The sequence below is a fragment of the Bombus terrestris genome, chromosome 7 (genome assembly GCF_910591885.1).
Source record: "Bombus terrestris chromosome 7, iyBomTerr1.2, whole genome shotgun sequence".
Classification (NCBI taxonomy): Eukaryota; Metazoa; Arthropoda; class Insecta; order Hymenoptera; family Apidae; genus Bombus; species Bombus terrestris.
In genome coordinates, this window is record NC_063275.1 from 12895771 (window position 1) to 12910189 (window position 14419).

General features: G+C 41.2%; 1 protein-coding gene across 6 annotated transcripts in view; it reads right to left on the reverse strand.

Moving 5' to 3' along the window:
* The window catches only part of LOC100650884 (serine/threonine-protein phosphatase 4 regulatory subunit 1), a 147834-nt gene that overhangs the window by 3613 nt on the left and 129802 nt on the right, over positions 1–14419 (reverse strand). For all 6 annotated transcript variants that reach the window (XM_048407809.1, XM_048407810.1, XM_012310253.3 and 3 more), the window contains 7 exons: positions 6969–7111; positions 6598–6735; positions 2415–2585; positions 1896–2179; positions 1486–1675; positions 391–1224; positions 23–293 (listed from right to left, as the gene is read on the reverse strand). In XM_048407809.1, the coding sequence (XP_048263766.1) occupies positions 23–293; positions 391–1224; positions 1486–1675; positions 1896–2179; positions 2415–2585; positions 6598–6735; positions 6969–7111 (2031 nt within the window). The remainder of the gene's footprint in view (positions 1–22; positions 294–390; positions 1225–1485; positions 1676–1895; positions 2180–2414; positions 2586–6597; positions 6736–6968; positions 7112–14419) is intronic.

The following is a 14419-nucleotide window of genomic DNA, read 5'->3' on the forward strand; positions in this document are numbered from 1 at the left end:
AAGATTACAAATAAATACTTACATCCCATAGGAATAACGTTCTTTGACAAAGTCCTCGCCACAACTAGTCTCACGTTTGGTACTTTGTCGGAAGATATTTCTAACAAAGTAGGTAACATTTCTTGCGAAAATCTATCCCCGCTAATGGCGTTTTTCGAAATCAGATTGGCGCACACAAAGGCAAACGTCTGTCTTCTGACCCATTTTCTCGCGTAAACGAGAGACTTGAGCTTTCGAAATAGCGCTTTTACAAGGCGTCTGTTGTCAGAAAGATGTGCTACTATTTGTGTCATCTGTACAGATACGACAAAGCAAAGATATAAGACAAATATTAGAGTAACGTTAGGCTAGACAATTTACGTAGTACATAGAAAGTACATGAAATCGTACCAAAGAGAGAGCAACGTATCTCACAGCAGCGTATTTGTCGCGTAGTAGATCGAGAGCCAGGGGCACAATAAACCGGTCAACATCTGCAGGATCAAACAAATTCACAATGTCCAACAATTGAGTGGCTAGTTCCTCTCGAAATCTCCAGTTCCATTCGTTATCGGTGGTGAGAAATTCCTTCAGTCTTGGTAAATACTGGAGCCGAACGGTAGGCTTGAGTATTTTCAAAAAGGTCGCTAAATGCTTGAGTATACCTACTCTGACCTCATCCAGATCTTTGATAAATCCATCATAGATCGGTACGAGATCAGTGATAGTGAGTTCTTCCCCTAGAATTATGGCGATTTCGTGAATACTGGAGGCTAACGTGCGCCTCACTTTCCATTGATTAGCGCTTGCCAAAGACTGGTAAGCTTGCTTCAGGTATGGCCAATTTTCTCTTCCTAATGTGAGTACAACAGCGGGAAAACTAAATGCGCAATGATGAGGAATGTCGCCGGGGCTCATGTCTCCGGAACATTGTTCTGGCTCAGCCATCGACAAGAACGAATCGATCAGATGCTGAGGAACGATCTCTTGATCGTTGAAATTCTTAATATCGTCTGCTGCGTATTTGTCTTCTTTTAAAGCAGCGTCTAACGACGACGCTTTACTGGACGCTGTAGTGCTGATCAACGGCTTCCGGTCTACATTGTTCTGCGCTGCGGATCTTTTGGCAGCTTCGACCAGCTCGTCGTCCAGTGGAAGGTCTGGCTCTATGTAGTAGTATAGAAACGAATTAAAGTTTTCCGTGTCGTCCAGAGTTTGGTCGTTCTTTAAATGTTTCCTTTGTATCTGAAAGAAATTTGACGAAATTATTTTTTATCTGCATCTTAAAAAAAAAAAAAAAAACTATGTACTGGTTGTATTTCATAGTCGAACGAATAAGAGGCAACTTTCTGAAACACGTTTTAAGAATATACAATCCCGTTTATGACTCGTTACCATTATAACTGGAGAGCGAAAACGAATCACGTTAATGACCATTTTCAAGGAAATAGAAAGGCAAATGAGCTCGCGAACCACGTCGTTTCGTTACTTACGGACGTGTCGTACCTTCGACTTATAAGCTCTCATTGTGGAGATGTCATCCTCTTGCGATTCGTCCTCGTCGTCTTCGAAAATTGGTTTTTGTATTATCACAGATGAATTGAAGTTATCCTTAGAATTATGGTCCTCCATGTCGAGCGTGTGACTTCGTATCGCGCACTTAGTAGGAAATATTCCCTCGTACGAGTACCTTATACTGTAAAAACACGTCGTTGATCTGCGTTATTTCTTTTTTCTAGTTCGTAAGGGAAATGCGAGCGTGATAAACGAAGCGGCAGAGTCGATGAGAAAATAAAACGAAGCAACGAGAGCACTGAATAAGAAGAACAGAGGAGAACAAATAAAACGGATATTACAACGCGAGTCTGTGAACAGAGTCGACCAAGTAGAAGGTAAAAACTTTCAGCTTTTTATACCTGAAACGATTATCTTGTTGGCTGGTAAACACTAGCTCGCCGTGTTGATTATAAGTTACTTCGGTAAACTGTTTCGCGAACGTGGATATGAATGGTCCTAAAATTTGAAAGGCAGACATTCGCACCCATTTCGACTCGTCGTTAAGATGCGTGGCCAGAAGCTCTGCCAATAGTAATCGACGATGCTGAAGGGTCATGCAGCATGAGACTGGCATCATAACGTCTACACACGCTTTCCGGACACCCCACACTTTATCGCTGCATAGGTCGACGAATATTGGAAACTGCGGGAGAAAGAAGAAATTAAAAGGACGAACAATTCCTATTTTTTTCGTATGCTCAACAGCTAGACAGTTTAGAAAATTTCTATTCCATCGAAGAAATTATAAGTCTTTTTTAGGGGGAATCGATGCCATGCATTCTTTTCAAGCGAATGAAATTGCAAATGAATATAAAAGTAAAATGTCAAGCGTTCGTTATCTTCTACATGGAGGGAGAGATTCGCGGGAAGAAACCCACCAATTTCCGAAAAAGTGTTTTCCTGCCGACAGCGGCGCAAAGTTCTCCAAGGTGCGACGCGCAGAATTTTCTCGTATAGAATTCCTTGTCTTCGCACAGGGTGATGTATCTGTCCAGAAAAATCTTTTCTGTCAGCTCTTTGCCAATGAGCGGTGCCATCTTGCACATGAGCTGCGATAATAATATACACATATATCTCTGGTGAATTTTCGGACTTTCGATGATAAAGCAAACGTGATCCGACAGAAAACAAGTCGGTAACAAAGAAAATCAAAGGAAACAATGTACAAATACGCACACGTTTTTTGTAGTTGCTTCCGCGTGTATACGATTAATTAATTCAAAAGAAACATAAAATAAAGGAAAACGTGTTTGCGACATCGTCTGCGTGGTTTAAGATCGCAGTGAACGGAGTCATAAACCGCACCGTTCCGCTCATCAAAGCTGGCTGTGATACGAGTCCAAGTCACCACATCACAACCACTCTGATAGGAGGAACAGTCGAACTCGCGCCTCTTAAATACCTGGAAAACAAAACAGCAGGTACGATACATACATCAATAGTGTGGTAGATGTTGGCCGGTAGCTAGAGGATCAAACGTGTCCGAGACAACCGCGGAAGATCGATCGTTTCGCGACGATGCTCGAGTACCTCCTTTGGCGCCCGCATCTGCACGAATCAGAAGGTCATTGTGCAACGATCAAACGAATTAGAAAGAGGTGAATCATCCTATCGTCGTTCGACGATCGTGACCGCGTACGCGCATTGCGTTTTGTCCTACTTTATTTTTCTCTTCTGTCAAGCGTTAGCTTCATAGATTAACATTATCAAGTATTTTTCTAGCAGTACATCAAATCCTTGGATCGTACGTATCGTTAAATCTTTATTATCGTTCATTTTCATTCTGTCTGTTCAATTTTTACCACTTTCTATATACCACAGTGGCAACAAAAAGGACTTGCACATAATTACATTTAGTACAATATTTATATACCAATCAATAATATAAAACCAAAGTATATTAACTTTTATATAATTTTATAATTTCTAAATTTAGTAACATTTTATAAAAATAAAATGTATAACCTGCTAAAGAAAAAAACAAAACGTTTCAACGAATGATAAGTTTGTGCACAAAGTCCTTTTCTGTAGACACTGTATATATATATATATATAATTACATTATTTACATTTAGTTAAAAAGCGGTAAAAGAAAGGAATTGAAGGTAAACGTAGTGTACGGCAATCATCATCGTGGATCACGAATAAGGAAGTCATCTGGAGATAGTCGTTCAATAAACGCGATCACGTCCTTCATGAATCCTGTGAACCCATGAGAGGAAGTCGACTATGAAAGAGTGCAAAGCCTTTCCCGAAAGTGGAAACTACGCGCGAGGAGTCGATCTCCGTATCGGGACAGCCGATCGGAAATGTTTTTCTTTAAAATGGCTCGCGATGGAACGCTGTATTTCGCGGGAAAACGGCCACGCCACCCATAGAAGATGCTTCAAGGATGATCGAGAATGGATCTCAGCGAGCGTAAAGGTGAGACGACGTTTCCGTTGCTTTTACAGAAAACCAAGTTCTACCTTGATACGATAAAGGAAAATCGATACCGAGATCCACGCTAGAAGTTGTTCACTAACCGACGATCTTACATTTCGAATCATATTGAACGTAAAAAACAGTTGATGAAACGCGTCGCCGCGCTCATCAAAGCTGGCTGTGATATGAACGCTTGCATCAGCATATCACAACCACTTTGTGAGCGACGCATCCGCGTCATTTTTATCCTGCGAACCTTCCTAAGATCCTAAAAGCTGCGAGAAACAAGCTTCCATATGTTCTGTGTATGTATTATTTTTATACATCTATAATTTCCTAGCACCGTTACATTCAATACAGTCGGATAGGACGCTGCTTCGAATAGAAGACACGACACGTTGCACGAAACGGCGATCCAAATCGTCAAAAATGGCTGTGATATGACATTTATAAAAGCAACACGCCACAACCAATTTGACGATTGGATCGCGTTGTTCTCGTTTTCTGTAGTTTCGCCTCTTCTGCGGCCACTTCGTCTCGTTCTTCGTCTCCTCGTGACGATCGTACGGTGAAACAAGCTGCAGTCTCGATCGTAATCGAGAACGGTACTAGAGGAGTGAGTGTATGCAACGTAAGATGGCAAAATGAGGGTAAAAATTAGAAGATCGTAAAAGTTATGCACGCACGTCGTTCATTCGCTATACCTTTCGGTGTCCATCGATGACGTGGGTGATTATTAATTAAGCGGGGGCACTAAGTGCACTCGTACAGCGCACACGAATATGCTTCCCTGACGATCGATTCTGCGGGCCAAAGTCAACAAAATGGCTGTGATATGACTCGAAACATTCCACAACCAATTTGATGTATCAGACCGCAAAAGGTATTTTCATTTCGGTGCCTGTGCTCGGGTACAGCGTTCGTGTTCCACCATCTCTCTCTTTATGTCGATTTTCTCTCTCCCTCTCTCTTCGTACGTGTGTTCCTCTCTTGCGGATCGTTCGTTTTCGTCGTCCCTCAATTCCGCGAGAGATACAAACGACGCGTTCAGTTTTCCGCTTTCTCTCGTTCTCTCTGCTAATTATTTCTACGTTTCTCTTTCGTTTCTCCCCCCTTTTTGGCTTTCCCCTCGTCCTTTCCTTTTTCCCCTCGTTCGATTTCCTCCGTCGAATCGTGCGTCGTGGGCGGACACAATTTTGCTCATCAAAGCTGGCTGTGATAGTCCAACTCTATAACAAACCAACTTTGATGGTAAAAGCATGTCCTTGTCGAAGATGCGCCAGATGTTCCTCGTAAACTCTTCTCTTTCTCGTCGATATCACCTGAAAATCGTTCGAAGAGCTTGCTAACTCTTCACTGATTCCTACTTTAAAATCGATCGTTATTGCTGTCATTCTGCGATAAATGACGAACTTATAGAAGCAAGTCATTTGCTTTTTACAACTAATCGCGTACCTACTCGAGTAATGAAATTACATGTATAAAGGGAGAGCCACCGTAATGATTCTTCAACCAAAAACATCTCCTATGGAGAAGCCACACGGTGCCTACTAAAGCGTTAGGGATCTCTGACGGAATCGGTAAACGCTCGGTACGAAATGAAAAGCGTTAAAAATCCCAATTTCCCTCGGACGTATAGATCAGGTCTCGTTTGGTCGTTGGTGAACGTGGTAGTAGAACGAACGCCGGATGAAAGACAAGATAGTGAGACGCGATAGCGTGAGAACATCTCACTACCCATGTCTTTCAGGCGGAATCCGTTGGAACGAGGGCGGCGTAAGGTCCAACGACCATAAACACGACACAAACTCGATACACCTATTGCTCCGGATAGTCGGTGATACACTTCCTTGCATACGATGGAAGCGTGGTCGAGCCGAATGGATCAAGAATGCTAGACGCGAGAAACCCGTCTTGCCTTGTTTTTCACCACGCTGCCGTACTTTCAATGGACACACGTTTACCCTTGAGTAATTCTTTACATACGTATTCTTTAATTAAACGACGTCGACGATCGTGCTACGCTTCGTTTGAACGCATTAAAATGAGAAAACTCGTTAAACTACACGGTGCCTGATAGAATGTTAAAATAGAAGGTGGAAGAAAGAGCGGGCTAAAGAAAGAACTGCAGAATGATTCTGCGTAGGTTCCATTCCACTCGTTCTCTCAATGCGCGATTCCACTTCGAACAAGCAATAATTGCAGGCTATGAACATTGCGACGCGAATACGCGGATTACGGCGAGCCGAGAGATTACGATTTTTTTAATTTGATCGTACGAATGGTTCGTCGAAAATGTCCGATCTAGCGCTTTCATTTTTCCAGGCAAGTCGAAATGTTTGATATCGTTCGTTAAGTTAACTATTTTAAAAGACACGAAAGAATGATAAAACGGCAGTTTGCCGAATTATTTGGAAATGATAGGTGGGACGTTTTAATCGAAGAGGACGTCGGTGACCACTATTGCCCTTCTTAATATATTTCTTAGAAAATATCAATGGATATAACGTACCATGAATGTAACTATATGGTGATGGTGTAGGTTTCGGCAACAAAATTTAAAATTTAAAAGAAAAAAAAAATGGAAGAAAGAAAACGAAAGAAAGAAATGAAAAAGAAAAACATATAGAAACTTACGGAGATGCCAGAGTTAAGGAAATCGACGGACGTACAGAGGGTTTCTATAACGGGACACAGCTTGCCCTCTATCGTGGTGTTATCGATGAGTCCTTTCTTCGTTAGTGTCAACACTGCTGTCTGCGCCATCATTCGTACCTAAAGCAATAAAAAAGAAAGAAGAAAAAATAAAAATTAGAATTCGTTAATGAGGCCTTAAATTCCTTGCCGCCTGCGGAAAGAACAAGATTTCCGCTAGGTTTCGAAAGAGAAGCAAACGGTTATCGAAAAGTATCTCTGAATCGACATAAATCATAAGAAGAAAAGATGCTTATCGATGGGAGGAAGCTTTGACGATCAACCGCGTAGAGGAACGTGATCAAAATATTCACCTGGTTGTCTTGATCTTGTAAGTATCTAATAATGATGTCGAGGAGATGATTGTGAAAAATATTGTCGAATAGGTGGGGAGTCTCATGGCAGATCGTCACCACGTGCGGTATGTGCTCCATCAGATCCAGCCCGACTTGCGCATCTAAAATCAAAAATAATCGATTTTTCATCGCTTAAACTTTATTCTTTTTGCTTTTATATTGCTTTTCGTATATTTATCTATTTTCCGTTTGTTTAAAAATTGCTGTACAACGGCCACCGTCCAGATCGAATTCTGGATTTCTTTCGATAGTCGTAAGTTGAGTCGATCGCAGATTAAAGTGGATAACTATGCTTTTTCAAATGTTATAGTCAAACCACTCGTGCGATCGCTTATCTTATATAATTTTATCAATTTTTGTCTACTTTTTGCTTCGTGGAGTCAACCTATGTGGCGGATAAGCGACTCAAAATGGCGATAATTAATACAATCGTTAGTATAATCGTTTTTGTAAAACGGCAGAAGTAATTTGTTTGTGAAAGAACAAACGTGATTCTCCGTCATCCTATTGAAAATAATTCAACGGTGAACAGGCTGAGCAGACAAATGCAAATTTATTCTAATCGACGCCGATACGATCGAATCGGTGATATTCGTTAGATTTCCCTCAAATAATTAATCACGGAATATTCACGAATAGTGAATGGAGATTTCGACGAATCTAAAGTTATTTCTTCCGGGGAGGAATAAAAATTCCCATCGAAATAGAAAGAAAAACACGTAGGAAAGAAAAGAGAGAAGATCTGCTGTGATCCATCGGTTCTTTGAACGAGGAAAGAACTGCCGGCGTTCTATGAAGGAATTCGATCGTTTCTTTGCAACTCACGATCGGCCGCTAACCGTCAGCCATTCGTGCGTCGAAAGCGAGAAAAACTGGAGGGAAAGGCAAGGGGCCATTCTTCGGCGTTTCCTCGACCTTGAACATTTTTATTACCCCAACAGGCATTTTCGTAAAAATACCTGAACGAAAAAGAAAAGCCTGGCATACCAGCGTCCCTGTTGATTAGGAAAACTTCGCACCTTCCCAGTGCGCCAAAATGTCTCGTTTGTTTATTAGTCGAAGGATCAGGTCAACGGTCATGCCAACTGGACATGTCAGTTGGTCAGGCACAACACAAGTACAAATTACGTCGCTCGAGAATCTTGGAAGTAGCGTTTCATGGAACGCTTACGGAAATATATATTGTATTTTTCAAATTTTTGATACAGGCATATTTTAAGGATATTCAATGTACAATTTCAAACATTCTAATAAGATATAAGAAATAAATAGAGAAGGAGAGAACGTACATACCATTATCACAGATCGATTTCAATTGCACTCTTGACGCGTTCGAATTTCTCCACTCCTCTTCAATGATCAAAAACATAGGGAAAAATAATAGGAAGCCGCTAAAACCGACTTATCTCCGAATTTTATGAATGGTGCTACGGTTTGGAAATAACACGACTCGTAAAACTCGATTTTCCATTAAATATTAGACTACTAAAAATTGAAAAAACTTCGAAAGTAATATCGGTAAATGCGAAGTAATCGACGCGATGGAGGAAGAAAAATAAAGATGAAATTCGGAATCCAACCGACGCGATTTATACACACTACCACACACGCGGAAGACACTACATAGTGGAAAATTATATCGACTATTTCGAAGCCGACAGGAGTAAAGAAATCTAGGCAACAACAACACCTTTCCATCGGAGAGCGTGGGTGCGACTGAGTGTCTCGTCGGTTAGTTGGCTGCGGGAAATGCACATTCCCGATTTGTCGGACTTTTCCAGTGGTAGGGAGAACAAGAAGGGTAGTAATCTCCCCACCACTCGACTGCAAGGCCCAACGAGGGAGCGAGTAGGAGAGGGGATAGGGGATCGCGGACAAAACGGGGCTCGTTCGTTTTCGGATTGCTTCGCGCGTACTTCGTGAGGCCCACGATCCGAGCACGTGCTCGCTTTTCCCTCCCCTCTCGTATCCCGTTTCCCGGCGAGTTCCACGATCGGTTCTTCCATCGTTTCCTCCCACGTTGACGCAACCGCCCTTCGTGCCTCCGGTTTTGGCCGACGAAACGCGAACAAGAAGCTCGATCTTGTCCCCACCCTCTGGCATTTTTCTCTTCGCCACGCAGCCCCAGTCCATTAATCACGCGCTGGGTCTTATCTTCTTTCTCTCCGCCTACTGCATCCTTGCGCCTTCTGTCCAGGACACGAGATCCCGCCAAAAATATCCCGCTACGTTCCTTCAGGATTAAGCGTCGCCGATTATTTATCCCTGGCATCTTCGTTTCCTTTCGAGCCACGTTCGTTTTCGTTCATCTCGTCGATCGTTTCTTTGAAGGGACGAAAGTCCATTGTTGACTGTGGCCGATGTTAAGACTAGCCAACACTATGTTTGAAAAGCTGATTCTTTTTTTGGCGCGGTTCTTACCCGGCCCACGTGATTTAGGTCTTTGGCGCCAATATTTTTAGAGGATTTTAGAATGTGGTAAGATTCCTGCGTTCCTCTCAGGCATTTTCCAACTAGCCAATTGTATTTCTTTTTATCGTTTCATAATCTTTTGAATGTGAAAAAGAAAGAATCGATTATGGCAGGCAGCTTCGATATTTAATTTTACACTCTGGATTTACGCGGTGTTCGTTCCATGTATATAATCCTTTTTACGCGGATAAAAATCGCGTACCTAGAGGAAATCTGCTAATACAGGAAGAAGAGAAAAAATACTGTAGAGGAAATCGAAGTTATAAAAGTATTCATTATAGGTTCGCAAATAAATTGGATATATAGAATCGTACAAAAGCTGAAAAAAATTCTATTCATCGTCTTTGTCCGTATTCATATTTCCAGACAATCAATTTTTTCTTTAATTGTCTCAGAGTCACCATATTCGCCGTTTGACTTATTTTCAAAGTTCTGTTTCGCTTTTATTAGAAACGTTTCAGGTTAAAAGCGCTCGCTGGAAATCTCGTTATTTTCGACAACACGATAGATTCAGACAAAGATTATGGAAGATTATATTTTCTGACCGCGTAAATCGATGGACTGTCGGTATTTATCGGAAAAGAGAGAAAAGCATAAGTTTGGTATTCGGAGGTGCGAAACTTCGTTTTACGTCTCACGAATATTAATTGCCAATGAATCATTTATAACGCTTTTTGAAAAAGTATCAAACTTTTAATCAGTTTTATTTTGTTATTGTAGCAGCCTTTAGTCGTTATCAATATAAATGATTTCTCCCTTTAATGTTACGCTATAGATATTTTTAAAACGTTAAAAATACTTTTATTAATTAAAACGAAAGCAAAACTGAGATACTTCTTCAGGTCGAAATTAAACCGAAACACGATGCACGAGTCGTGTAACTCGTACAATTATTATCTGCTAATTGAAATGCTCTTCGTCCGCGATGGATAATTAGGAACGTGTTAGCGATCGATATATAGTTACTTTTCCCTTGGCAGTTCCGTGAAGACGAAGCTAGTGTGATAACGACCATACCCAAATCCACGTCATTCCACATTATCTGACAGGGAACCGTTAGGTTTTGACCTTTGCACATGGCCCAACATTATACTTTCCCCATTACGTAGAGCAATTAGGATCCGTCCTTTGCCCATTCACAGCAAACAAATGCAACATATTACAACTGCAAGCATTTGACCACGAGAGGAGCCTTTAGTTCCTAGTTTTTAGTCTTTAGTTTTTAATCTTGAGTCTTATGTACAGTTTGGTCGTGATTTGAACGAACTATTTTAACTTTGCTGCTTCATTGTAATATTATACTTAATCATTTTCGTGAATAAAAGCCTACAAAATTATAAAAGCACCGTCAAGTTAAGTTATTGCTCAGTTACTCCTTTTTTATCATAAATTTTACGTGACACTAATTACGCGGTGACGGATGGATCGATCTCGGGTATCGATCGTATCGGGCCAATAATGAGAAGACACCCTCCGGTAACAGTGGCACGGATTCATAGAAACGCCACCAAGATCCGCATGAAAACCACCTTCACGGAACAACAAGTATTCGAACCCCTTTCGCTTTACGGGAACAATTGGCTTCGTTGCATTCTTATCGAGAAAGAGAGAGAAAACCCGTAACTAGAAGAGTCATTGTTATTGGAGCCATCGTTGTCTCGTTCTCGCCACCAGAAAAATAGATACATTCTCGGCTTGTCCATTTTTATCGAACATTCCCAATTATGAAACTTATATAACTCTGCGTGTTTCTTCGTTAAAATTTTAACACATTTTTTATGGTAGGCGTAAATCAACGTTTTTTTATTCAATGTAATATATTTCTCGAAAACCTATGGGATAGAACTGTATGGGATAGAATTTATTTTACCGTAAAAAAAAAAAAAAGGAACGAAGAAGATTCTCCCGAACGCAAGTTGTATCCTGTCATTCCAGAGAAAAGAAAAAAAAGTGAAGCAGATAAATAGTAAAGGAAGAAAAAGGAAATATCCGTTTCGTTGTCTGTTAAGCTTTCACGTAATTCCTCCTCACATATTGCAGGAAAAAATCGGGAACTAGTCGACGCAACTGGCATCGTCCTCTTTCCCCGATCCACCGAAAAGGAAAAAGGGCGCGTGTCCCTTTCGATATCTGTTCCTGCTCGAGGAAGCTAATCCAAAAATACGTGAACGCGTGTAGAGAAAAAGCGCGCGTGTCGTGTGCCCCTGATCACGAGTCCTGAATCTTCCTTCCTACTACCAACCCTCTTCTTCCTCGTTCGTGTCTTCCCCTATGCTATACTTCGATCGGCCCACGGAAAAACACCGATGCCGGCACGTGTTACGACCAAGATGTTCCATCGTCGTCTAGATCGTCCCTAAAAATAGTCCAGCGCCAGTATGTGACACTCGTTAGGGATCATGCTCTGTCGAGAATGCACCTTTCCTCGACAGTTGCATCCCTGTCGGAAAACGCCTGATGGCTCGTAGGACACGTGCTGCGTTTACAACACGATTATTTTAATAGAAATGGAGAAGTATGTATAGATAGTTACTAATAGATAATAACTAATTGTGCGTTGATAGTTTGATATCAAGCTATGGATAATTATAGATTATTTTGATAAATATTTTATATATTATTATATATATTATACTATTTCTGCATAATATATTATTTCTGGTAAATTCAATTAGACGATGAAAGAGAACCGATCAACTTCAAAAAATGTTCAATAAATTTCGTAATTTTAACGTGTCTTTAATTCTTCACAAGTAATATAGCGCGAAGTATGATAATTGATTTGTACTGCGAGTCTATGTGTATAGAATATCAATATTAGTTAGGTACGTCGCATATATATTATATGTTTTTAATATTCCTGTCGTACCATAAGAATACAATTAAAACGACAAAATATCGAACCCTGTCATCGAATCACGCAGATCTTTCATTAAAATAAACTGTTTCGCCGCGTGAATATTAGGCGTTTAGGTTTACACGTTCCAAGATAACCGATCGAGAATTCAGAAAATTTGTCTAGAGAATTTCCTACTAGAATTTCATCGTCCTTGTTTTGTTTGTCTCGTAGAATGACGCTGGAAACCAACGAACGAAGCCTGGTCGTACGTGTTTTTCCAACATTAGGTCCGCTAACGCTCGGGAAATAACGATCACGCGTCCAGGTACGATCGATGGCGAGTTTATTTGCAATTCGTAAGATTCCCTTTGTCGTCGTGAGGTCGCGTATTAAGAAAACGCTGCGGCGGCACAGAAATATAAAAGGAGCGCGCTTTTTTCACGTGACGGAGGTCCCGCGCAGGTCTTAAAAGTCGGCTGTCTTAAAGTATTTTCGAAGGCCTGGGAAAAGAAAAGAGCCATTAGTGAGATGAAAACGCAGTGGCGCGTCATTTTCCACGTTTCCTCGAAACGGTCAGGTAAGAAGAAAACGTTTTTCACGGAAGGATCGCTGCCGACCTACTATAGTTGCTGGCTATTGCTTTTTCAAAGATATCTTTTCCTTTTCTATCTTTCTTGTTTGTGTGTTTCGACTTTCGTTAGGCTAACGTTTGCCCAAGATACTCATCGACTCATAGATGACTCATAGATAATCATAGATGACTTATAGATAGTCATAGATGACTCATAAATCGTCATAGATGACTCATAAATCGTCATAGATGACCTTCGAACATACTTCGTTCGGTTCCGCGAAAACCGCCCCGAACAATGACGATCGTTCTCGATCTTTACGGAGGACGAAGAGAAATAAATCGATTTTTCAAACGACCAGTCATTCTCACGCGTTTTATGGCTTCTCGAAATTTTCTCCTAACGCTGTCACAATTCTTCCGCTCGTATTTTCCCATATTTAACGATGTTTGTTGCTGTATCTCCTGTCGATCGTCGAATAGCTGTATTTCTAATTTAATAACTGATGCCCGTTTCCTTATGAATAAATAGCAGGACATAAATTCTTGACCTGTTTTTAAGATTTCTAGTAACCTTACTCGTAACCTTTGTGATTTTGAACGATGGTAAACGCGTTAGCAAGTGATCAGGGAATTTTTCTCTTCTCCTTAAGCTTCGCTTTACTTCTAAACCCAACTATAAACTATTCTTCGACCAACGCCGTTATGCGTTTTGATCTCTCGTTCGAGTTTCAACAAAAAGGGATCGCGTTATTGAAATTACAGGCAGCGAACACGATATCACAAGCAAGAAAATCGTCTTTAGGTTCGCCGCTGGGACGGGTGTTTCGTTTCAAAATTCCATGTAACGTAGAAGTGGGCTAGACGAAAAAGTAAACTGTAGCCAGCGTGTTCGTATAAATACCTCGCGCAGAGAAACCACGACAGACTTCCGGTGAGGCGCGTGCTACACCGGAAGCGGCGACAATCTTGTCGTCACCTACTGCGGAGCAACAGCCTCGTCTGCAACCCCAACTGGCTTCCTCGTCACGTTACCCCACCGGTAACGCGGAACACGTTCTGTCTTCTCTCAAGAACGCGTCCTGGCCTTTCTATTTTTAAACTTCCCCCGTATCCCGCACCCACGGGTCTCGTTCGGTGTATCTCGTTCGAGGAAACGGGGCTGAGCAACCGGAAAAACAAATGGCGAACCACCTAAAAAGGAATTTTCTCCAGGCCAGTGTGTGCAAGCTAGGAAACATCCTGCGTCATTTCAATTTTTCATGGTCGAGAGGGAACCAGGGAAAAATGTCTGGTTCGCGGTTGCTAAATTATTTCTTTAAAAGGTGTAATTGCAACTCGAGACGAGGTGTAGGATTTTGGATCCAAATATATGCGCGTAAAAGAATAAACTTGGTTGCAGCAATTAAAGTTTCAGCTTTCTTTTAAGAAAACCTTTGCTACGGTGTGATTATTAGTACAGAGATAACAAGAGTGCTGTGTAAGATTGAAACAAGTTGCAACGATGCATGTTTGGAAGAGTCGATG